The sequence below is a fragment of the Rhinolophus sinicus genome, linkage group LG14, assembly GCF_036562045.2.
Source record: "Rhinolophus sinicus isolate RSC01 linkage group LG14, ASM3656204v1, whole genome shotgun sequence".
NCBI lineage: Eukaryota > Metazoa > Chordata > Mammalia > Chiroptera > Rhinolophidae > Rhinolophus > Rhinolophus sinicus.
The window spans coordinates 28,868,182-28,895,714 of NC_133763.1; the positions used below are offsets into that span (position 1 = coordinate 28,868,182).

General features: G+C 36.4%; 1 protein-coding gene across 5 annotated transcripts in view; it reads right to left on the minus strand.

Annotated features, from left to right (window-relative positions):
- The window catches only part of SPIDR (scaffold protein involved in DNA repair), a 565,282-nt gene that overhangs the window by 378,693 nt on the left and 159,056 nt on the right, over positions 1–27,533 (minus strand). For all 5 annotated transcript variants that reach the window (XM_019716799.2, XM_019716801.2, XM_074319015.1 and 2 more), the window contains 2 exons: positions 14,001–14,251; positions 4,505–4,605 (listed from right to left, as the gene is read on the minus strand). In XM_019716799.2, coding sequence (XP_019572358.2) covers positions 4,505–4,605; positions 14,001–14,251 — 352 coding nt within the window. The remainder of the gene's footprint in view (positions 1–4,504; positions 4,606–14,000; positions 14,252–27,533) is intronic.

A 27,533-nucleotide genomic window follows, 5' to 3' on the forward strand; every position in this document is an offset into this window, starting at 1 on the left:
GGACAATTTTCTAGAAGCATACTGAAGGCTAACTCAAGAAGAAACAGAAAACCTGCATAGACTGATTACCACCAGGGAAACTGAATCAGTAATCAACAAGCTCACAACAAACAAAAGGCCTGGACCAGATGGCTTTACAGTTGAATTCTATAAAACATTCAAAAAAGAATTATCACCTATTCTCCTCAAGCTCATCCAAAAGATCCAGAAGGAGGAAAGGCTCTGTGTTTTACGAGGCCACTATCACCCTGACCCCAAAATCAGACAAAGACACTACAAAAAAAGAAAACTACAGGCCAATATCGCTAATGACATAGACGTAAAAATCCTCAACAAAATATCAGCGAACAGAATTCAGCAATACATTAAAAAGATCATACACCATGATCAAGTGGGATTCATCCCTGGTATGCAAGGCTGGTTCAACATCCGCAAATCAATTAATGTGATACACCACATTAACAAAATGAAAAACAAAAATCGTGTGATCATATGAATAGATGCAGAAAAAGCATTTGACAAAATCCAGCAGCCATTTATGATAAAAACCCTTAAGAAAGGGGGAATAGGGGGATCATATCTCAACATAATAAAGGCCATATATGATAAGCCCACAGCTAAAATCATACTCAATGGGAAAAAGAAAAAACCATTCCCCTTAAGATAAGGAACAAGGCAAGGTTGCCCATTTTCTCCACTTCTATTCAACATAGTGCTGGAAGTTCTAGCCACAACAATCAGACAAGAAAAAGAAACAAAAGGCATCCAAATTGGTAAGGAGAAAGTAAAATTGTCATTATATACAGATGACATGATAGTGTATACAGAGAACCCTAAAGACTCCACCAAAACACTATTAGAGCTGATAAAGGAATTTAGTAAAGTAGCAGGATACAAAATTAATATTCAGAAATCAGTTGCATTTGTATGTACCAATAATAAAACATCAGAAGGAGAAATTAAGAAAAAAACAATCCCATTTACAATTGTTCCAAAGACTATAAGATACCTGGGAATATATTTAACCAAAGAAGTAAAAGATCTGTACTCAGAAAATTATAAGACACTGAAGAAAGAAATGAAAGAAGATACAAATAGATGGAAACACATACCATGTTCATGGATAGGAAGAATTAATATACTTAAAATGTCCATACTGCCTAAGGCAATATACGTATTCAACACAATTCCTATTAAACTACCAATGACGTTTTTCACAGAAATAGAACATATAATCCTAAAATTTATATGGAACCATAAAGGACCCCAGATAGCCTCGGCAATCTTGAGAAATAAGAACAAAGTGGGAGGCACAACGATACCTGACATCAAATTATACTACAAGTCTACAGTAATCAAAACAGCATGGTACTGGCATAAAAACAGACACATAGATCAATGGAACAGAATAGAGCCCAGAAATAAATCCATGCCTATATGGTCATTTAATCTACAACAATGGAAGCAAGAATCTACAGTGGGGTAAGGACAGTGTATTCAATAAATGGTACTGGGAAACCTGGACAGACTTATGCAAAAAAATGAAGCTGGACCACCTCCTTACACCATATACAAAAATAAATTCAAAATGGCTTAAAGACTTAAATGTAAGACCTGAAACCATAAAATTCCTAGGAGAAAATACATGAAGAAACTTTACAGACATTATCCGGAGTAAGATTTTTATTGATATATCCCCTTGGGCAAGGGAAGTAAGAGAAAAAATAAACATGTGGGATTACATCAAACTAAAAAGTTTTTTTACAGCAAACAAAAACATCAATAAAACAAAAAGGGATCCTACTGAATGGGAAAAGATATTTGCCAATGATGTATCTGATAAGGAGTCAATATCCCAAATTTATAAAAAAATTACTCAACTCCAAAAAACCAAACAACCTAATTAAAAAATGGGCAGAGGACACAAAGAGACATTTTTCTAAAAAGGACATACAGATGGCAAATAGACATGAAAAAATGCTCAAGCTCACTAACCATCAGAGACATGCAAATAAAAACCACAATGAGATACCACCTCACCCCAGCCAAAATGGCTATCATCAATAAATCAACAAACAACAAGTGCTGGCGAGGATGTGGAGAAAAGGGAACCCTCATGCACTGTTGGTGGGATTGCAGATTGGTGCAGCCACTATGGAAAACAGTATGGAGGTATCTCAAAAATCTGAAAATGGAACTACCTTGTGATCCAGCAATTCCACTCCTAGGTATCTATGTGGAGAAATCCAAAACTCTAATTCAAAAAAATTTATACACCCTTATGTTTACTGCAGCACTATACACTATAACCAAGACATGGAAACAACCGAAATGCCCATCGGTAGACGACTGGATTAAGAAACTGTGGTACAGTTATACAATGGAGTAGTATGCAGCCATAAAGAAGAATGGAATCTTACCATGCGACAATATGGATGGACCCAGAGAACATTATGTTAAGTGAAATAAGTCAGACAGAGAAAGACAAATACCATATGATCTCACTTATATGTGGAATCTAAAGAAAAGAATAAATGAATGAACTAATCAGAAACAGTCTCAGAGACTTAGAGGAAAAACTGAGGGTTGCTAGATGGGAAGGGGGTGGAGATAAGGGGGAAATTGAGGGGATTAGAAAGCACAGTCAGTAACCATAAGATTGCCATGGGACCACGAAAGTTAATTTGGGGAGTGTAATCAATAATGTTGTTAAGATTTTGTAGGGCATCCAATGGACATTTGTTGCATTAGAGAGACCACCTCAGGGAAGATGTAGATGCTTGATCACTACACAGTACACCTAAAGCTGAAGCTGAATAATAATGAAAGTCAACTATAAGTTTGTTTATATATATATATATATATATATATATATATATATATATATATATATATGTATATGTGTGTGTGTATATGTGTGTATATATATGCATATATATATACACACACACATATATATATATGGTTACAAGAGGCAGAGTACAGCATTAGGAATAGAGGCAGTGGAAATGTAATGGCTGTATGTGATGTCAGAGGGATACTGGATGGGGGGAGGGTGGTTGACATAGTGTGAGGGATATAAATGATAAACGTCTAACTATTACATTGTTTTCTGCACCGGAAACTAATTTAAAATAAATAAATTAAATAAAATAAAGGGAAAAAAAAGACAAATAGTAACAGGTGTTGGACAGGCTGTGGAGAAAAGGAACCCTCATACACTGTTGGTGGGAATGTAGATTGGTGTAGTCACTATGGATGTCAAAGTGGAGGTTCCTCAAAAAATTATGCATAGAATTACCGTATGACCCAGCAATCCCTCTCCTGGGTATCTACCCAAAAAATCTGAAAACAGTTATGCATAAAGACAAGTGTGCTCCAATGTTCATTGCTGCTTTATTTATGGTGGCCAAGACATGGAAACAATCAAAATGTTCTTCGACAGATGAATGGATAAAAAAGTTGTGGTCTGTATACACAATGTAATACTATTCGGCAGAAAAGAAGAAATAGGACCATTTGTGACAACATGGATAGATCTTGAGATTATAATGCTAAGCGAAATAAATCAGACAGAAAAAGTAGAGAAGCATATGATTTCTCTGATACGTGGTATATAAAACTGAAAACAACAAAAGAACAAGACAAAGGAAGAAACAAAAACTCATAGACATAGACAATAGTTTAGGGGACACTAGAGGGTAAGGGGGGAGGGGAGTTCTAGAAGAGGGTAAACGGGGTCAAACATATAGTGAGAGAAAGAGAATTGACTCTGGGTGGTGAACACACAATGTGAAATATAGATAATGTATTACAGAATTATACATCTGAAATCTATGTAACTTTACTAACAATTGTCACTCCAATAAACTTTAATTAAAAAAAAAAAAAAAACACTGCCTCACAGGAGAGGGAACTTTAAGAAAAGTTTTTAATATGAAATATTTTACATATCAAAAAATTTGTTAAAAAACAAGAGTTTCTGTCACTTGCTTGTAGTAGCAATTTTTGAAATGCATGTTACAACTCATTAGAAAGGTCCTGCATGAATTTAATGAAACTGGGATTATGGTAAAAATAAAAGAGAATGCAAAGTGTATCACACATACTAATGTTAACGTTGTTTATGAAATATTAGATTCTGGTATGTGTGTGTGAAGGTCATGTGTGTATCAGAAGATGATGTAAGACGTATTTCTTACTCTGTGTTTGCAGTCACAAAAATCTGAAAACCACTAGCTTAGGTATAGCGAGAAAAAGTTCTAATAGAGAATGCTCTAAGTCAGATCTTCAAGACTAAGTCTTCTATTGAACTATGGGGAGGGATCATTATACTTATAAGAATGGACTCATCTTTTAGAACAATTTCTGAGACCTATAGCACACCTGGAGAAAACTAAAATCATGAAAATAGTAATGATCAACTTCATATATTTTAATGTAAAAATATTTTTAAGTGGTATGTTCTTTTTCCCAGAGTTTCAGATGTCAGTGCAAGCCTTACCTGAAAGTGTCTTTTCGTAAGAAACACATTGATGTCTCCACAAAGAAATGGCAGATCTCTCTCGATTCTGCAGTCCAGTTAGTCTTTCTGCTAGCCCACCTCTGTTTAATGAATTATATAATAAATTAAGTTTAGTTGAAAGTTTTAGAATAGTTGCAACATTTATATTTTATACCTACCAACCAGAGACAAATAGATAAAACATGCAAATTTTAACTTATTTCACATTACATTCTCTTCCTAGAATCTCAATCCTCCTAGATGAGCAATCTACATTTTTTTTAAAGATTGTATTGGGGAAGGGGAACAGGACCTTATTGGGGAACAGTGTGTAAGTACTTCCAGAACTTTCTCAAGTCAAGTTGTTGTCCTTTCAATCTTAGTTGTGGAGGGTGAAGCTCAGCTTGGCAATGGCCAAGTCCAGTTGCCATTGTTAGTTGCAGGCAGGTGGGGGGGGGGGGGACCGAAGCCTACCATCCCTCGCGGGAGTCGAACCGGCAACCTTGTCGTTGAGAGGATACGTTCCAACCAACTGAGCCATCCAGGAGCTGAATGGCAGCTCACTGACTTCATTCTAGTTGCGGAAGGCAGAAGGCGCAGCTCACTGACCCATGCGGGAAGTGAACCAGCAGCCCCGTTGTGCAGAGCTCGAGCTCTAACCAACGGAGCCACCCATCCGCCCCAGCAATCTACTTTTTAAAGATTTCTTGGAAGCCCAGTTTTCTGATTCTTTCAAATATGGGCTATTCTCAGATCAATCTGACTTCCTTCCTATTCTTTCTTAGTTTACTGTATTCCACAAACATGTACTGATCATTTTCTGTTCTACCTACCACAATGCTAGGTGCCAGGGATTCAAAAAAGGCAATGAGCTATGCCATTGGGGGTAGAGCTCAAAATCTGCTCTGCAGACAGTGGGCAAACAGTTAAATGTAAAGTGGGTTCAGAGTTGTAGTCAATAATAAAACTTGCATACAGCTCATAGGTAAAACAGTTCTATAAGAGGACTAAAGTATGAGCTCATTATTAGGACCACAGCGATAATTGAGTATTAATCACAAACACACAGCAAGGATACCAATATCACAAAAACAGGAAAATCTCCATTTATGGCAGGAAGATGATTCATAACAACGCACATATAGGCACTTCACAAAAGCCCACTGAATATATAGTCATTGATATATATTATAAATGCATATAAACATGTAATATACAATTATTTTTTTTCATTCAGTAAACTACCTGGGGTCAGAGAAGTCAGCAGTTCCTAACAGAGCTATGATCTCAAGAGAAATCAAGATTAGTTAATTACCAGAATGAGTACATGCTACGTAATTTATCAATATATTACCTCATATAATTATGAACCAGTTCATTGATCATCTCATTACATTAGCTCATTTTATTCTAGTTATATTCCTTTAAGTTAAAAAAAAAACAGGTATCAATACACACCTCCTAGATGATAAAATCAGAGCTTAGAGAGAGGTTTAGGAAGTTCTCCAATATTACATAAATAGTCAAATGAGGAAATAGTTGTTGAAACCAGGAGACACAGCATAGTGCCTAGCATTCAAAAAATGTTAGTCACTGGTGTTACTGATTTTTTTCATTTTTACTTGCACCATATAATCTTTCCACAATTATTGAAATATCTTATTTTAATACATATTATATAACTACCAGTACTACCTACTTTGTTTTCTAACGGGCACTTGTTTTCCTATAAGCACTAATTATTTCTGAGTGTGTGTGTGTGTGTGTGTGTGTGTGTGTGCGCGCGCGCACGCACGAGCTCATACACACATTGCATGCACACAAAATGTGTGCAATATATATATATATAACAGCAAATTTTTTTAAATTCTCATATTTACAAATATACCAAAGAACCTCTACTTTACATGTATGTCTACCTCTACTTAATAGGTCTGACAATTAAGTTCACAAACTTGTTGCAACAATGTTGCTAACCTTTTTTGATATCAGAGAGATTATTCATTATGAATTTGTACCAACTGGACAAACAGTTAACCAAGTTTACTATTTGGAAGTGCTGAAAAGGATGCATAAAAAAGTTAGACCTGAAATTTTCTCCAACAATTAATGGCTCTTACATCACAACAATGCACCAGCTCAAATGGCACCGTCTCTGAGGGAGTTTTTAGCCAGTAAACAAATAAATGCATTGCAACACCCTCCCTACTTACCTGATCTGGTCCCCAGTGACTTCTTTCTTTACCCGAAGATAAAGGAAATATTGAAAAGAAAACAGTTTGATGACATTCAGGACATCAAGGATAATATGATGACAGCTTTGATGGTCATTCCAGAAAAAGAGTTACAAAATTGCTTTGAAGGGTGAACTAGGCGCTGGAGTCAGTGCATAGCTTCCCAAAGGGAGTACTTCGAAAGTGGACCGTAGTGATGTTCAGCAATGAGGTATGTAGCACTTTTTCTAGGATGAGTTCACGAACTCTATGTCCGACCTTATATGTAAATTCTATAATTCTCTGTTTACGTGAGTTAACTCATTTATACTCACCCTCTGAACAACACTATGAAAGTAGGTAGTACTATCATCCTCACTTCACAGATGATAAACTGAGGCCCTGAGACATTAAACACCTGCACAAGGTGAGACATCTGATGAGGAACATAGCTGGATGCACACCCAGGTAGTCTGGCTCCACATTTCATAAGCTTAGACTCAATGATATCCCTACTGTCTGTTAAAGAGCACTACTTAAAAAGATATTTATGATCAAGAAAAAGCAAAACATTGTAATATTTGCATAATGTTCTAGATAATTATCTGTCAAATGTTGGTTTTTCAATCCTATGACTTTAGAGAGCAGAAAAAAAGACAAAATGCAATCTAAAAAGATATGGTTAAAGTCAAATCCTAGATTCTCACAAGTAAACTGTAGGAACTATAGGACGAAAGGTAAAAAGCAAGAGTGAAAATGAATAAAGAACAGTTCTCTACATGTGGGAGTATCTGGTGCCTTAAGATAGAATCAGCATTTTGACACTTGTTTTTATTATTAGTAAATACACTGATGCCTCACACAATACCTCTGCTCCAATTTGATCAGAGAATCAGGGAATTCTGATCAGATTCACCAGAACTTAGGAATGTAAAGAATATGATCTCTAATCAATGACCATAATTCTTATGAAAATCTATCTGCATTTAAAAAAAAATTATACAGAGGTTCAGGAAGGCCCTGCTTGCATACATACAAATTAACATTTTTCTTTTTTGTCTTTTTTGGGGTCACGTTTATTGAGGTATAGCTGACTAATAAAATAGTAAGATATTTGAAATTTCCACCATGATGATTTATATACGTATACACTGTAAAAGGATTTTCCCATCTAGTTATTTAACATATCTATCACCTTACACATTTATCCATTTCTTCTTGTGTAAGAACATTTCAATTCCACCTCCTTAGCAAATTTCCATAACATAACATAGTGTTATCAAAAATAGTACTATGTTTTATATTAGATCTTCAGAACTTATTCATCTTATAGCTGAAAGTTTGTACCTTTTTATCAAACTTTCCATATATATAATTAAGTTCACGAACTCATCCTAGAAAAAGTGCTACATACCTCATTGCTGAACATCACTATGGTCACTTTCAAAGTACTCCCTTTGGGAAGCTATGCACCTACACCAGTGCCTAGTCCACCCTTCAAAGCAATTTTGGAACTCTTTTTCTGGAATGGCCATCAGAGCTGTCACCATACCACCCTTGATGTCCTGAATGTCATCAAAATGTCTTCTTTTCAGTATTTCCTTTATCTTCAGGTAAAGAAACAAGTCACTGGGGGCCACATCAAGTGAGTAGGGAGGGTGTTCCAATGCAGTTCTTTGTTTACTGGCTAAAAACTCCCTCACAGACAGTGCTCTGTGAACTGGTGCATTGTCGTGATACAAGAGCCATGTATTGTTGACGAAAATTTCAGGTCGCTTTCGTCTAACTTTTTTCTTCTTTTCAAATTTTATTTTAAGTGTGTTTTTCAAGGACCCGTCAGCTCCAAGTCAAGTAGCTGTTTCAATCTAGTTGTGTGTGGGCAGGGGGGATAGGGCGAGAGGCGGGCGCAGCTCACAGTGGCCCATGTTGGGATAGAACCGAAAACCCTGTTTAAGAGCACAGAGCTATAACCAACTGGTCTGCCCCTCTTGTAACTTTTTCACGCATCCTTTCTAACACTTCCAAATAGTAAGCTTGGTTAACTGTTTGTCCAGTTGGTACAAATTCGTAACGAATAATCCCTCTGATATAAAAAAAAAAAGGTTAGCAATATCGTTGCAACAAGTTTGCAAACTTAATTTTCAGACCTATGCAACTCCCCCACCTCCACCCCAGCAACCACTTTTCTCCTCTCTGCTCCCATGTGTTAGACTTTTTTGTTTGTTTTTAAATTCCACTTAGAAGTCATATCATGCAGTTCCTGTCTTTCTGTCTCGTTTATTTCCCTTAGCATAATGCCTTCAAGGTCTACTCACGTTGTCAAAAATGGTAGAATATCCGTTTTGCATCGCTAAATAATATTCCATTGTATGTGTATATAATTTTCCATATATATATCACATGTTCTTTATCCATTCATCCATTGTCTAAGATGTAGATTGTTTTCATATCTTGACTATTGTAATAATTCCGCAGTGAATATGGTAGTACAAATCTCTCTCCAATACCCTGTTTTAATTTCCCATGGATGTAGTCCCAGAACTGAGATTGCTATAGCATATGGTAGTTCTATTTTTAATTTTTTTGAAACTTCTATACTGTTTTGCTACTGGCTATACCAATTTACATTACCACCAACATTGTACATGGTTTCTTATTTTCCACATCCTCACCAACACTCATTATCTTTTGTCTTCTTGATGATAACCATTCTAACAGGTGTGAGTTCATATATCAGGCATGAGTTTATATAGGGTACTTGCATTACCCTAATGATTAGTGATGCTGAACACCTGTTCATGTACCTGCTGGCCACTTAGATGTCTTCCACAGAATAGGGTGTATTCCGTTCCTCTGCCCATTTTGAATATGATAAATTTGGTTTCTGCTATGGAGTTGTATGAGTTCGTTATGTATTTTGGATATTAACCTCTTATCAAATATGTGATTTGTAAATACTTTCAACCATTCAGTAGGTTGCCTTTTTCATATTGTTGATGGTTTTCTTTGCTGTGCAGAAACTTTTTAATTTGATGTAGTCTCACTTACTTTTGCTTCCGTTGTCTTCCCTTTTGTTGTCGAATCCAAAAAATCATTGCTAAGACCCCATGTCAAGGAGCTTGACCCCTATACTTTTACCTAAAACATTTATGGTATCAGGTCTTACATTCAAGTCTTTAATACATTTGAAGTTGATGGTGTAAGGTGGGGGTCCAGTTTCATTCTTTTGCATATGGCTGTCCAGTTTTCCCACACCATTTATCAATAAGACTACACTTTCTCCGTCGTATATTCTTGGCACATTTCTTGCAAAGTTATTGACCATATGTTCAGGGGTTTATTTTCAGATTTTCTATATGTTCCATTGAAATAGGTGTCTGTTTCTATACCATACTGTTTTTATTACTTTCGCTTTGTAATTCAGTTTGAAATCAGAAAATGCGGTGCCTCCAGATTTGTTCTTTATGCCCCAAGACTGCTTTAGCTATTTGGGGCTTTTTGTGCTTCCATGAATTTTAGAATTCATTACAATTTTGATAGAGATTGCACTGTATCTATAGATTACTTTAAATAGTATGGATATTTTAACAATATTAATTCTTCAAATCCACAAGCATGAAATAAATATCTTTCCATTTATTTTTGTCTTCCTCAATTTTTTTCTTCAATGTCTTATACTTTTCAGTGTACAGGTCTTACACTTCCTTGGTTAAATTCATCCCTAGGTATTTTATTCTTTTTGATGCAATTATAAATGAGATTATTTTCTTAATTTCTCTTTTGGAAAGTTTGCTGTTAGTGTCAGAGACATTACTGATTTTGCATCCTGCAATTTTACTGAATTCATTTATTAGTTCTAACAGTTTTTTAGTAGAGTCTTTATGGTTTTCTCTATATAATATCATGTCATTAGTAAACAGAAACAGTTTTACTTCTTCCTCTCTGGTTTGAATGCCTTTTATTTTTCTTGCCTAATTGCTCTGGATAGGATTTCAAGTTCTATGTTGAACAAAGTGATAAGAGTTGGTATCCTTGTCTTGTTCCTGATCGTAGATAAAAGGCTTTCAGCTTTTTACCACTACATATGATGTCAGCTGTGGGCTTGTCGTATGTGACCTTTCGATGTTGAGGTACATTCTTTCTGTACATAGTTTGTTGAAATCTTTTATCACGATGGATGTTGATATTTGTCAAAAGCATTTTCTGCATCTAGTGAATGTCCATATGATCATCTTCATGTTGTTAATCAGGTATATTATGTTGATTGATTTGTATATTTTGAACCATCTTGCATCAATGGAACCAATTCCAATCAATCACGGTGTAGCATTGTTTTAATATATTGTTGAATTTGGTTTGCTAATATTTTACTGAGAATTTTTGCATCTATGTTCATCAGGAATATTACATCATAATTTTCTTTTCTCGTAGTGTCCTTGTCTGGCTTTGGTATCAGGATAATGCTAGCCTTGTAAAATGTGTTTGGAAGTATTTCCTCCTCTTTTAAATTTGAAAGTGTTTGAGAAGGACTGGTATTAATTTTTCTTCAATGATTAGGTAGAATTCACCAGTGAAGCCATCTATTTTTGCACTTTCCTTGGATGTGACTTGTTTTGAGTACTGATTCAATCTCCTTACAAGTAACCAGTTTGTTCAGAATTTTGTTTTCTTCCTGATTCAGTCTTACTAAATTATGTGTTTCTAGGAATTTATCCTTTTCTTCTAGATTATCCAACTATTTGGTATATAATTGTTCATAGTAGACTCTTATGATCCTTTATATTTGTATAGTATCAGTTGTAATCACTTCTCTTTCATATCTAATTTTATTTATTTGAGTCTTTTCTTCTTTTCTCCCCTTGGTATGTCAAGCTCCAGTTTTGTCTATTCTGTTTATCTTTTCAAAAAAAACCCAGCTCTTAATTTGAGTGATCATTTCTGTCGTCTTTTTGGTTTCTATATCAAATATTTATGCTCTGATTTTTATTATTTCCATTCTTCTACTAACTTTGGGCTTACTTTGTTCTTGTTTTTATGATTCTGTGAGGTACAAAGAATTATGTTGTTTATTCAAGGTCGTTCTTTTTCTTAATGTAGGCATTTATGGCTATGAATTTCAGTCTTAGAACTTAGAGTTTTTGCTGCATCCCATTAGTTTTGGTATGTTGTATTTCCATTTTCATTTCAATCAAGGTTTTTTTGTTGTTGTTATTGTTGTTATCTGTCTTTGGATTTCTTCTTTGACTCATTGGTTGTCCAGGAGCATGTTTTTTTAATCTTCACATAGTTGTGAATTCTCCATTTTTCTTCCCGTTATTAATTTTCTAGTTGCAAGCCAAAGTGATCAGGAAAGATGGCTGATATGATTACAATCTTCTTAAATTTAGTAAGACTTGTTTTGTGGCCTAACTTATGGGGTCTATCCAGAAAAAATGTTCTTTGTGTTCTTGAGAAGAATATGTAATCTGCTGTTATTGGATGGAATGTTCTGTAAATGTCTGTTAAGTCCATCTGATGTAATGTGTCTAAGTCCCTGCATTATGTTCCTGCCTCATCTCCGGAAATGTCAACTCCATTTTTCCATCTGCTCAATAAGTCACTTTATAAGAGGCTTACCTGATTCCCTGTTTAATACTGAAATGCCTTTCCCTACCTCTGGGCCATTCTCTATTCCTCTTCTGCTTTTTTCCCATTAAGTTTATCTACTTTTGACAATATTTCTACCTTACTTCTTGGCTCCTTGTCAGCTATCCCCCTAACACAGACAGGGCTTTAGTTGCCTCTGTTCACTGCTATGTCTCCAAGACGTGAAATGGGCATGTAGTAGACCATTAATAGAGTTGGGGACATGACTTGCTGTAACTGCATGGAATTGACTTCAACAAGAACTTTCAAATCACTTTAATTGGCTCCCTTTGCTGTTATCTTCAGAGAATACTACAAACTACCACCATTCTCTTCTGATGCTATAACATCTTCATTCTGAGCATAGGGCCGTCTGTTAATATCTTATACACACACACACACACACACACACACACACACACACACGGTGAACAGATATGAATTGACTTCACCATACTATGTTCATCCCACCAGATTCAGTCACATTCTTACACACTTCCCTCCATTCCTATGCTTAAGATAGGCCTCTCGTCCCCAGCCCTTCTCCCCAACTTCCTTTCTTGGGCACTAACAGAGCAATTATCCCTAACTTCTGTCTCTGCTGGGTTCTCCCCATTATTCTTTAAATCTGTCTTACATTTTCTCTGAAATCTTTTTAGACACTGGATCCCTTTCAAGCCACTAGCAACTAAGCTTCCCACCCTCCTTCCTGCCTCAAACCCCACCTCCTAGTAGAGGAGTCACAACACTGTCTCCACTCCTTGAGTATTGGGCACTACTTGTCCCCTGGTTTCCTTCCATACAAGTCCACTAACATTGCCACTGGAGTCTTCTCAGTGTGCATCATACTTGTCATCTTGATGTAGACATATCCTAAACAGATCCAGAAATTGTGCTCTCCATTGCCACATTTACTTTTTCTACTGAAACCCCTTTCTCCTTGAAACACTGTACTAGGTTTACTTTTTGTGGCACTGCTTCCCACAAACTCTCCTCACTTTCATTGGGCTTTTGGTTTCATGGTTTTGTTCTAATTTAACACACAAAGAGACCATAAATTACACAGGTTTGGAATATGCCACCCCCCTCCCCCAATATGGCACACCCTAGGCTCCTTCACACATCCTGGTGGGCCCGACATGTACTGGCCCTTGTGGTTCTTACACATACACCAGCCGGTTTCTGGTCTGTGAGTCTTCGCTCTCATACATCTTTGTGTTTGCAAGTGTTTCCCTGGTAACCAAACTCATAAAAGTAATCTCACTAGTCTATATTTATTTCTATTTCCCTCTTTAGACTATAAATTACTTGAAAAGAAGAAGAGTCATTTACTTCTCTTAATCGTCTAAGACAGCACCTGAAACACTGACGCTCAATAAAACTTGATAAACCCAAATAGCTAATCTGCATTAACTGGATTAAGGAAGCAATCATGTAAGCTGGTTATGACAGAGATAGTGAATGTTCAACTTGGATGAACAATTCTATAAATTGTCTCCAGAAACCTAGGACTTACATAATTGCTTACAGGAATTACAAGTCTATTCTCTCAATTTTCTTTCCCAAGTAAATAAGTAATCATTTTTAAATTAACATTTTTGGTATTTGTGTTTTTAAAGAAAAACTAAAATAAAGTACTTAAAAAAGTGTAATGTAACCTTAAAAGCTTCGTCTTCTTTGCTGAATTTTCAGGAGTCCTGAGAAACTTGTTTTGTTTCTGGGATGTATACAAAATGTTCTCTGTAGATTTCATCCTTGTGTTTATCAGTCTCTCCATAACCTGTCTTCCATCTGATCCAAAATCCATGTGGTATTTGTGAGAGAATTCTGAATCCATGAACAAGCCATTCTCCAAGTCATCTTTGTTTTCATTGTCTGATGAATACTCCAAAATTTCTATAGAACTTGTCTGAAAAAAATTAAGAGAAATACAATTAAATCTGAAGGACTCTTTACTCGTCTATATTTACATATGACTATTATTCTTTTCCCTTATGAATATAGTCATTGAAATAACTTCGCACATATAGTATCTATAGCTTGAACTTCTATTTTGGCACAAAATCCAAAGTCATATACTCAAAGACAAGAAGAGATTAAACCAATTATAAGCCAGAAATTATCTCATAGAAGCCACCAAATTCAGTACAAATATCTCAGTTTTCCTTCAGCAAACTAAAAGAAGTGTGCCATACAATCAGTTTTGAAAACAATTAATAACACCAACCTGAATGGCTGATGATAGTAGTCACTGGTGATAGTACTCTAACACTTACTGGAAAAAATATGTATCTTTTGGATTTTGAAATTTAATGTGAGATAAATAATATTTACTACTTGTGGTAAACCAAACACAAAGAAAATTGTTTCCTCAGGTATAAACCACTTAATTTACCAAAGGAATATCCAAAGATAGAGATGAAAACTTGACTTTCCAGCACAATTTCAATATAATATTTTCCAGAGACTAGTTTTAAATTGCTAATATCAGGAACTATATAAGAAAATGAGTCACTGCCTCTTACTCCTAACATTTCCTAAAATGTTTCTTCTTTCTCCTACTCAAATTTCCAAACTACCAAAATACAAATTTTTTTGAAAACTGATTATAAATAAGATCTCATATCACATAGACTAACTATGGAGAGACGATCAAAACTTTCTTCTGTTTTTTGTCTTTGCCCACACTCACACTAAAACTCTTAAGTGTGGTAGGTATTTTATTTTCCCATTACTTGGTTTCGCAAGTCAGTGCCATGTTGTTCCAATGTCAGCAACAATTGTTCCTTCAACATTTTTAGCTGAATGCTAAGTGTAAGTTAATTAGGCAGAGAGGAGAAAATACACTCCAGGGGAAAAGAACAGGAGGACCACAAATATGAAATCTGAGAGAACAGAGCACATGCAGGAAAATCTACAAGCAGCAGCAAGAGAGAAGGCTGGAGATGGGCCTTGCAGACTATCGCAGAGCATTTGGGTTTATTCTGAAGCAGTGAGGGAGTCACTGACATTTTTAACAGGGGCTAAGAAAATCAGGTGTTAATATGGAATGATTACCTAAACAACATTCTGAATAGACTCTAATATAGAAGAAGGTACTCAAGCCTGCATTTAGGGAAAGCAGATAGCTAGAAGGATCTTCCATAATCAAAGCAAAACATAATGAGGACTGTGAGTAGTAGTGGGAATAGAGACGTGAACTTGAAAGAAAACGAGGAAAGAGATGTAACAACACTTGAGGACTCTCAGATGTTAGAAATGAAAGTGAAGGCAGACTCAAAGAAGATGCCAAGCATCTGGTTTGGGCAACAAGAGAGGTGCATTTAACTAGAAAGGGAATTCAGGAAATACATCTGGAGAGGAGTAGTTGCTAATACTAAATTTGATTTTCATTTGTTAATGTTGTAATACCTATAGAATAACTGAGGTAAAGCTGACAATAAGTAGTAGCTCAATAGGTTTAGAGTTTTAAGAAAGTGATACGGGACGGAAATATAACTTCAGGAATCAAAGAACAGAAACAATGCATGAAACTATGAGTGTTGGGCAAGACTGTTCATGGAAATTATGTAAAAATAAGAAGAGATGGTTAGGTTGAAATCTTAGGAATACTATCAACATTTAAGCTGTATTCAGGTGAGAAGAGACAAAAGTGTTCTGGATTTGAGAAAAAAGATATTGCACAGATATAAGAAATCCATGGAACCTTGAATATAATGTGCTTTGAAGAATAAATGGTGCAAAATGTTACAGCAACTTTGGAAGACAGTTTGGCACTTTCCTACAAAACTGAACATATTCCTACCAGCCAATCCAGCAATCACACTCAAAGGTATTTACCCAAAGGAAATGAATACTTATGGCCACATAAACACTTGCACGAGCCTGTTTATAGCAGCTTTATTCATAATTGCCAAAACTTGCAAGCAACCAAGATGTTCTTCAGTAAGTCAATGGATAAATAAACTGTGGTACATTCAGACAATGGACTATTACTCTGCACTAAAAAGAAAAGAGCTACCAAGCCATGAAAAAACATGAAGGAATCTTAAATGCATATCACTAAGTGAAAGAAGCCAATTCAAAAAGGCTATATACTGTATGATTAAAACTATATGACATTATTTTTAAAAAGGCAAAACTATGGAGACAGTAAAAAGATCAGTAGTTGCCAGGGGTGGTGGTGGTGTGGGAAGGTAGGATAAATTAGAACACAGAAAACTTTTAGGGCAGTGAAAATACTATGTATGATGGATATACTTGTATATTATACATGTGTCCAAATGCAAGGAATGTATAACACCAAGACTTAACTGTAAACTATGGACTTTGGGTGATTATGATATGTCAACATCAGTTTAGCCTTGGTAAAAAAAAAAAAAAAAAAGGAAAGTACTATTCTGGTGAGAGATGTTGATAATGAGAGAGGCTATGCATATGTGGGGCAGGGCATTTATGGCAAATCTCAATACCTTCTTCTCAATTTTATTGTAAATCTAAAACTGCTCTTAAACAAAAAAAAAGTTTTCTGTTTTTTAAAGGAATCAATGGAAGGTGAAGTGAAAATAGAGACCTGAATAATTATTTTAGGAAACTTGGATATATGTGTTTTATTTTCTTTCAAAGATAGAAAGGACAGCGTAAAAAGACACATTTGCTCTGCTACACACAACTGTCAAAATAGGTGAATGGCAGTCAATGGTATGATAAACTTGAAGTTAAAATCATGAAAAAATAAGTACACTCCAGACTCTAGTGTGTCCTACAACAATGACAAAAATCCAAATTAATTTCCTCAGTGAATAACTGAATAGCAGTAAGACTGGTAAGATTTTATAGAAGCATTAGGTAGTAATCTGGAATTTCTTACTATCAATCCATGACAATCAATTTTAGGTAGTGTTGGTTTAGGTAGTCACATTTTAAATGAGTACTAGCTAATATATAAGATTATACTGAATGCCTACTACCCACATGGTGTCTAAGCTGCTATAGTTGATACAAAGAAATTTTCAAGTCTATCCTTCCTCTTGTATACTTACGATCTTTCAAAACTGAAAAAGTAAAAACTAAACTAAAAATAAAAGGGCAATTTATGGATAATTCCAGATACACTGTCCATGCAGCAGATATAGGAATTGAGAAGATCACTTGGTGCAGTAGTAGCCTAGAAAGTCTTTAGCCAAGAAAGGCAGAGTTTCACCCTAATATTCTTTCAGGCTCAGCCCTGCCCCTCACTAGCAGTTTACCTTAGACAATTAACTTCCCTATGCCTTTGCTTCCTCTTCTTCAAATTGAAGATATAATAATACACATTAAGCATTTAGTAAATGTTACCTATCATTTTTACCCCTATAGTAGTTAATACATGTATCTTGGTTTTAAATTTTATATTTTTTAATTTTGTATTTATTTTCTAGTAAGTTTTTTTTTTTTAATTTCTAAGAGGATCTTCTCTATAAAGGACAATGAAGAACACAACAATGTCTTCAGCAGTCAATCAAAAAGAAAACTAATGCCTTAATCAGCAGAGCAAATCATGTGTTCTGCACATAGGCATTTCTAACAGGAAACAAAAGACGTAACAAACACTTTTAGGGAAGGAGAACTAGAAGCCATCACTTTAGCATATTATATTTTAGAACTCCCCCCAAGCCCATAATCACTGATGAATGTAGAGGAAGTCCCCTCAGATGGACACACAGAAGAACTACAGCTGACCACACACAAGTTCTTTTGGTCCAGGCCTGACAGTAAAGAACTCATATTCTTTGAAAAAGAATGGTGTGTGCATGTGCACACGTGTGCACAGATGCATGTGCCTGGGACGTGGAGAAGGGGAAAAAATCAAAGACAGGTCAGAGGTAGGTTCACAAGCTTAAGTTTATATTTTATCTTTATATTATTGAATCAGATTAATAAGAAAGAAGAGCCATGAGGGTTTGTTTGTTTGTTTGTTTGTTTGTTTATTAAAGATTTTATTGGGGAAGGGGAACAGGACTTTATTGGGGAACAGTGTGTACTTCCAGGACTTTTTTCCAAGTGAAGTTGTTGTCCTTTAAATCTAAGTTGTGGAGGGTGCCACAACTAAGCTCAGCTTAGTTCAACTTCAAGTTGTTGTCCTTTCAGTCTTAGTTGTGGAGGGTGCAGCTCAGCTCAGCTCCAGGTCCAGTTGCTTTTCTAGTTGCAGGGGGCACAGCACACCATCCCTTGCGGGAGTTGAACCGGCAACCTTGTGGTTGAGAGGATGCACTCCAACCAAGTGAGCCATCAGGGAGCTCAGCGGCAGGTCAGCTCAAGGTGCCCTGTTCAATCTTAGTTGCAGGGGGCGCTGCCCACCATCCCTTGCGGGACTCGAGGAATTGGAACTGGCAACCTTCTGGTTGAGAGCTCGCGCTCCACCAACTGAGCCACAGGGAGCTCAGCAGCAGCTCAGCTCAAGGTGCCATGTTCAATCTTAGTTGCAGGGGGCAAAGCCCACCATCCCTTGCAGGACTCGAGGAGTTGAACCAGCAACCTTGTGGTTGAGAGCCCACTGGCCCATGTGGGAATCGAACCAGCAGCCTTCGGAGTTAGGAGCACGGAGCTCTAACTGCCTGAGCCATCGGGCCAGCCCAATAACACCGTTTTTATTCTCGTTTTATCACACACACACACACACACACGTATTTGCAAGCTTTTAAACTTATATAAAATTATAAAATGGTGTCCTCTCAACACAACTCAATGACCTACTTTATTACCAATTCTTTTATATTTATCCAAGTTCATACATCTACTTCTATTTCAGTACTGTCCAATGCAAGAAGTATGTAATTTTAAATTTTCTAGTACCAACATTAAAATAGAGGTGATGAATTATAAGAAAATATTTTATTTAACCAAATATGTCAAAATATTATCATTTCTTTTATTTCCGAGCTCTCACTAGAGTCGCCTTTAGCAGGCCCTTCATGGCAATCTCAGCTTTTGCTACCATGCATCTCAAAACTCTTCCAGGTTCTACCCATTACCCAGTTACAAAGCCAATTAATTCCTCATTTTCAGATATTTGTTACAGCAGTACCCCATTTCTCAGTACCAATTTCTCTATTTGTCTGCTTGTGTTGCCATAACAAAAAACCATACATTAGGTGGCTTAAACAACAGACTTTTATCTCTGTGGAGGTTGGAAAGTGCAAGATCCAGGTGCCAGTCAATTCAGTTTCCTAGCCTGTAGATGAACACTTTTTTGTTGTATCCTCATAATGGGAGGGGGAGAGCAAGAGCGAGAGAGCGAGAGAGCGAGAGAGCGAGAGAGAGAGAGAGAGAGAGAGAGAGAGAGAGAGAGAGAGAGAGAGAGAGAGCTCCCCCTCACGTCTCTTCTTCTAAGGGCACTGATCCCATCATGAGGGCCCCAACCTCACCTAATGACTTCCCAAGGGCCCCATCTCCAAATACTATCACATTGAGAGTCAGGGCTTCAACATGTGGATTTGGTGGGGGGGGGGGGTGGTATAATTCAGTCCATAGCAGTCTTCACACACTCTTTAATGTTTATCTGACAGATATGAAATGGTACTTCACTCTTGTTTAAATTTGTATTTCTTTGATTACTCTTAGGGTTGATGATCTTTGCACTTGTTTATTGGCTCTTCATATTTCTTCTTCAGTGAACTACTTGTTCGTGTATGTTCCCCATATTTCTAGTAGTAGAGACAATTACTTCTTAATCACTTGGATCTATGTGTTACATAGAAAGCAGAGAAGGTTATCAGAAAATGTATTACAATTTAAAAGTGGCAGAGGAAGAACTAGTACATAAAATTGACATACTTTCCATTACTATAATGAAATTTTCTAATCCAAACATTTTTTAACAATTATTACTGGCAGGTTGCCTACTGCTACACAATAACCCAATATACTTGGGCAAAATTACTGTTCCTTGAAACTTTTCATTCTTTACCAAATCATCTTATTAGGAAATGGATTACTTTACTTAAATGCTGGATTTCAAGTACTACAATATTTAATTTTTTTTCTTTTAAAACACTTACATTTTCCCATATTTTCTCCACCTTCCTTTGGAAAGCTAAACAAGCGATGCCCTCTTACAACTTTCATACAAGATTACTTCCTCCAGGATTCCCTTACATAAAAACTGTCTACTAACAAATTGAAAAAGAAGGTAGAGTCTAATTGCAAGATTAAGCAGTGCCTCCTGTGGTAAAGCTACCTCAATGACAAATGAAACAAATCAACCAGATGAAACACTGTTCTCTCAGAAACAAAAACTTTTAATTCTAAAATTTATAGAAAGGTCACATGAAGAGCAACAGGGGAATATCAGTAATAAATGACCACCTCCTTATTTTTAAATGACATCTTTGTAGCTAAATACTAAACCTAATTAGTAAAACAAAAGGAAGATAGTAATAAGCTAAAATCATTCCTTGAAATAACCAACTATAAGACAAAAAGCAACTCATTTGACTCATATGTCATGAAAAAACAAAATTTTGTCTTAAGCCCTTGGTTTTAGCCCAGGCGAGAAGGCATGGGTAGGTGGTTCAGGGAAGACACCTTGTGCAGCCACTGCTGTGGGGGCAGGTGCTGGCTTTGCCCTGACTCGCAGCGCCAAGCGTGCTTCCCCAGGCCACATCCTGCAGCGCACTAGTTTCTGCTCTCCGAAGCATCCCACCCAATTATTGAATAGGCCCAGACCTGCCCTTGAAGGATCTTATGAGATCACTGAGAGCCAGGCTATGCTAAATTCACCATGTTTATTCTGGGTTTAGCCTCCTTTTCTTAAAGTGACACCACAAATGAGAATAGTCAGTGGCATTTTAAGGAAAGAACAAGAGAATTATAAGGTCCTGCCTGCTTAGAAGCTTTTAAATCCAGTAACAACTGCTAAATGTTTTTAAAGAGGTTACAAGTGGGGGCAACAGCAAAAATCCTACAGAAGATATGCCATGGCAGCTGTGGCAAGTCAACTCATCAAAACCAAGACAGCTCTTAAAAATTAAGAGGAATGAAAGAGTACTGGTGGCTGATAAACCAGCAAATTTACTTGGCAAATGCCTTCATTTTCATTCCTAATTCTAAAATGGAATTTATTTATTTAACAAATTAATTGAGGGCCTGTTATGTATCAAGAATCATTCTGGCCACAATGGATATAGTGAGAGGGACACCAAAATACTTACTCAAGTGGTCTTCAAATTCTAGTGCAATCATCACACACACACACCCCTTAAATATAATAACATAGGCTATTTTCTGGCTGTTTATCAAGAACTATACTGGTTGTATGAAAAAGGACAGCAAACCCACAAAAAATGAAAAGAACGTATTAGACTCCCAACTGCTAACAGAACTTTATTTTCTATTGGGAATAAAATTCAATAAAAGCAACATAATTCTAGACAATAGAGACTCTAAACTACTAATAAGAGATCTACTTTCACTGTTTATTTGGTGTGCTTTTATGATAAACTTTATTCATGAAATCAGAGACAACTGGTGAGACTGAAAACAAAAGCTATAGATTTTCTCACACATTGAAAAAACGAAACAAAACACCCCATCTTCTCTGAGGTAAACAGGTTTAACAAGCTACACCCATGGTTACACCTCTGTAAACCACTTGGCTTGCCTTCTCCAAACCAAATATGTTTCCAACCTCAAATTCCAGCCCAATGAAAACAACAGAACTCAAGTTCTATCAGCGTGTGTTCACAAAAGCACCGGTCCACCGCATCTTAATGTTTAAAGCCCCGGTTCTGAGGCGCCCAAGGAGAAAATGAGAAACAGCCAGGGCAAAGGCATATCTTAACAGAAAGGGAAGGAGAGAGAAATTACAATGCTCAAGAAGGCAACTGCTGGGTCAAAGTTCAACAAGCAGAAGCTGAGCATGGAAAAGGGCAGGGCATGCCCCAGGTCAGGAGGACTCCACACAACAGAGGGAGTAGGAACTTGCCCAGAACCTGGTCCATGTGGGCTGGCTACCGTGATTACAGAGGACAAGAAAGAAAAGCACCCCTTTCTCCAAGGAAGACAGTATATGACTGTGGAATATGGATACAGTCAGTGATAAAACCTATCTGACCACTGTCTCTGTTTTAAAACATGTTCAGAGAAAAGACAAGCCGTCTTTCTTTCTGCAACACCGACTTCTGGCAGACACAGGCAGGAGCAGTATACCTGTCCCAGGTTTGCTGGAGGCTGAAGGGTCATCCAACTCAAACCTACTCTCAAAACTGAGGCCTCAAAATTAAGAGAACAAAAAAATGACAACATGTTCTAAAAATTAATCTGTTTGTTTATGCAAATAGAACCAGACACAAGACACAGGTTGCTTCTGATTATGAGCCAGGCTTTGCTTCTATTCAAAGCAAACAATTAAAATCCTACACAACAGAAGACTAGGGAGGGAAAAATATGGAAGAAATTGAGAGAGGAGCCTGGAGAAGGTAGAAGCCTTCAAAGGAAACAAGCCAGGTAAGTGTCCTAAGAGAACAATGGCAATAAACAAAAGCAAAGATAGTAAAAGCACATATATATAGCCCTGCACAGTGTACCTATGATGTGCCTCTCCAAACATGAGTTCCATGAGATGTTAATCAATATTAAAAGAAATTGAGCTCTAAAGTTAAATCAGTTTGAATAAACTACGCTGAATAAAATGAAACAGTAAGATTTCTTAGGAGCCTTTAATATGCCTACCTGCATTGTGACCTCTAAGAGAAGGCTGTAATATGTAGTGTTTCCTAAATTTATTCACCACAATTTGACCAGTTTTTAACTGAGCATGTCATGGAACTGAAACTTCTAAAAAATTTTTATATTTCAATCATTTTAATGGTAATCCTTCAGAAGTGAAATTTTCCATAATTTCATCTACTTCTATCTTAACTATCATATGCTGATACAGTTTAACATTTTCTTTACAACTCATAATTATTCTTGTGGATAACCATTATTTTGAACTTTGAGTTAATACCATTTTGCATATGCCACATGCCTTTCCCTCCATCTACAAGGTTACTGGCTGGCTCCAATCCTACAATGCCCACGTCTGCTCCTAACAGCCTTTCTGATTGACTATCAAAGTGAAAGACTCTTTTTTTGCCTTGGGTTTAGAAACCAGGAAACAGCAAGGTTCAATTTTGGACATAAGGAAGACTATAAAGACTAAGAAAATATAGATTCTGCTCTTCAAAGATTTATATCTAACTACTTGGTCATAATTGAGTTGCACCACTAACAACCCAAAACACTCACTGTAGAGCAAATCTAACAGCAATTATTTCCGAGACACAAGGCTTCCTTCCAGATCGAAGGTAAACTGAAAAGGCCCTAATTGGATTTCTGGCAGGTGGCATTTGACCGTGTCGTATAGATACACGAAGATACTTCTTCAAAATCATCAAACCCCATCAAAATAATCCTCACAAGATTCCTTTTAGGAGAAAAAAGGCAAACTAGGTAAACTGATACAGAGGAAGATTAAGTGATTTATATGTAGTTGTCCAGAATCACACAACAAGTTAGGAAAATAATCTCAGGAATCCAGTCTAGTCACACAGTATTCTATGTATGTAGGATATACGTAGTGTATCCTACATACACTATATCAGGCTCTGTCTAGAAAATGCCAGCAAAAAAAATGGGGGAAAATCAATTTCTCTCTCTCTCTCTCTCTCTCTCTCTCTCTCTCACACACACACACACACACACACACACTTCAAGAGTGCAGAAAAGCAAAATGAATTAACAAATTTGCATATTTTTCCAGAACCATGAGGTTCAAAAACCTGACCTACCAAGGACATTTATATTAAGGAATTTAAAAGGTATGTTACATAATGATTATTTCAATAACTAAAAGATAATGTTTAATATACTACTAGGAATTTTATTGGCCACACTGAGCTAAAGCAACATTATAGCGATAAGTCATTTTTGAAAACAATTACTCTTTGACATTCATTCAAGAATATGAACTATGAAAAGAAGTGCCAGACTGTTTCAGTCTCTATAAAAACTAGAAACAGTAAAGTAGTCCTGGAAATCTCACTCTTGAGAACATACTTGGTTTAAACTGTGAATTCAAACAAAACAATGTTTCTCTTTATGAAAATATAAAGACTCACCCATGATACTATAGCTGTTATCCTGGACTTGAAGTCCTACAGGCATTTTTCACTTGAAAATAAGATAATGCTGACTAAAAATAATCAAATCACTAAAAGAACATAAAACTGTATATATAACTGGCAAACATTTTGTGTTTGTTTCTCAAGACAAACTGCGTGTTTCTGAATACACTTATCATTATGGGTGTTCTGGAAAAATGTTAACTCAGTAAATGGAATTAATAGAACCATATGCAGTCTCAGGACGTTTTCCTGAATGGCCCTTGAATGGCACTTGGGAATTGATCTGAAATATTCTAACTCATACAAATATTTTGCATGCTTGGTACCTTGGTCACAGTGTACTATTTTGTCTAGATTGTCTATGCAAACAGTGTAATTCTTGGTGAACATATGATTTCTTTCTGGGGTACTAGAGTTTTGGTCACTGCAGTCAGTCATGCAAACACTGTTACCTACATGACTGAACCCCAATAGAAACCAAGTGACCATCCCTGGTGGACGACACTTTGCACGTGCTGCTAAGATTCGTTGCTAGAGGAATTAAGAGTCTTCTGTGCAACTCTCCTGATAAGTCTAGTACCCATCTGGGAGGGAACCCTTGAAAGCCTGTGCCTGGTTTCCTCCAGATTGCTCATGATGTACCTTTTTCCTTTGCCGATTTTGCTTTGTGTCTTTTGCTGTAATAAACCATAACATTGAATATAATGACTTCCGAGTCCAATGTCTTCTAGGAAATCACTAAACCTGGCCATAGTTTTGGGTATCCTAGATGCATAGAGTTTATAGGATTCTATTAACACATGTCCTATCATTTGGATAGAGTGAGCGGTACAAACTAGTTCACATTATCCTGGCAATCAGGTATAGCTGGATATATTTCTTTTAATAGCAAACATTCAAGACTTAGAGAAATATCAGTCCCCATCCACAGAACCCATGTAAGGTTAAATATGGTTTTAAAGCAAATCACCAACTAGAACAGGGGTTGGCAAATTATTCTGTAAAGGACCGTACAGTAAGTATGTCCAGTTTGGTGTGCCATACAGTGTTTCAGAAATACTCAACTCTGCCACTGTAGCATGAGAGCAATCACAGGCAACAAATAAACTAGTAAGGGTGGCTGGGTTCCAACAAAACTGTATTTGCAAAGGCAGGTAAGGGGCTTGATTTGGCCTGCAAGCTATAGTTTGACAACCTCGTTTCAGAACAACTGAGCTTCAACAAAAACTATTTTTCTAAATTTCTTTTCTAGGTAAAGAAAACTACAGATTTAAAAAATAATAAATCAAAACAAAGGAAAATACCAAGATCTATTTCCGTGTCACCACTCAATGTACCTTAATATGCTACAAAAATAAAATTCAAATCACCTAAATTAGAAGTGTAAATAAATTTTAAAATTCAACTTAATATTTATTGATACCACTATGATCTCAGTACAATGCAGAAGTTATGAAGAGAAAACCCAAGTGTAAAACTGCTCACTGGGACTGGCACCTATACTGGTTGTCTTTCCCCTACACTGGCTTTCTATTGCTTCAGAACAAATTACCACAAACTCAGAAGCTAAAAACAATACCTATTTATTAGCTCATAGTTCTGTTATTCAAAGTTTATCTGGGCAAACAGAAATCCAGGCATGGCATGATGGAATCTCTATTGAGGGTATCCCAAAGCTGAAATCAAAGTGCTGGCTGGTTGCCTTCTCATCTGGAGTTTAGGTGGCTGTGGCAGTATTCAGTTTCTCACAGTTGACGGACTGATATCCCTGCTTTCATTTCTTCTTTTTTTGTTTATTTTATTGTTCAGTTACAGTTGCCATACAATATTATGTTAGTTTCAAGTGTAAAATACTGATGAGACATTTTCATAACTTACAAAGTGATCACACTGATAAGTCTAGTACCCATCTGACACCACACATAGTTATTACATTATTGACTATGCACTATACTTTACATCTCCCGAGACTGTTGTTATAACTGGTAATTTATATTTCTTAATCCCTTCACCTTTTTCACCCAGCATCCCAACCCCCTCCCATCTGGCAACCATCAGTTTGTTCTCTGTATCTATTTCTGTTTCTGTTTTGTTTATTTTGTTTTTTAGATTTCACATATAAGTGAAATCATATGGTATTTGTCTTTCCATGTCTGACTTATTTCACTTAGCATAATACTCTCTAGGTCCATCCATGTTGTTGCAAAAGACAAGATTTCATTTCTTATGGCTAATATGCCACTGTTCTTTATCCATTCATCTATCGATGGATACTAAGGTTGCTCCCATACCTTGGCTATTATAAACAATGTTGCCACGAACATGGGGGTGCATATATCTTTTCAAATTAGTGTTTTGGATTTCCTCAGATAAATACCCACTCATGGAATTACTGGGTCATATGGCACTTCTATTTTTAATTTTTGGAGGAACCTCCATACTGTTTTCCATGGTGGCTACACCAATCTAAAATCCCACCAACAAGGCACAAGGTTTCTCTTTTCTCAACATTCTTTCCAACACTTGCTGTTTGGTGATTTATTGGTGATAGCCATTCTGACAGGTGTGAGGTAATACCTCATTGTAGTTTTAATTTGCATTTCTCTGATGATTAGTGATGTTGGGCATCATTTCATTAAGTCTATTGACTATCTCTACCATGTTTCCCCGAAAATAAGACCTAGCCTAACAATCAGCTCTAATGCGTCTTTTGGAGCAAAAATTAATATAAGACCCAGTATTATATTATATTTATTATACTATATTATATTATACTATATTATACTATATTATACCTGGTCTTATATTATATTAAAATAAGACCAGGTCTTATATTAATTTTTGCTCCAAAAGACGCAGTAGAGCTGATGGTCCGGCTAGGGCTTATTTTCGGGGACACATGGTATGTCCTCTTTAGAGAAACAGCTATTCATGTCCTCTACCCATTTTGTAATCAAATTTTGGGGTGGGTTTTGGTGTTAAGTTGTATGAGTTCCTTGTATATTTTGGATAGTAGAGCTTTATTGGCTATATTATTGGCAAATA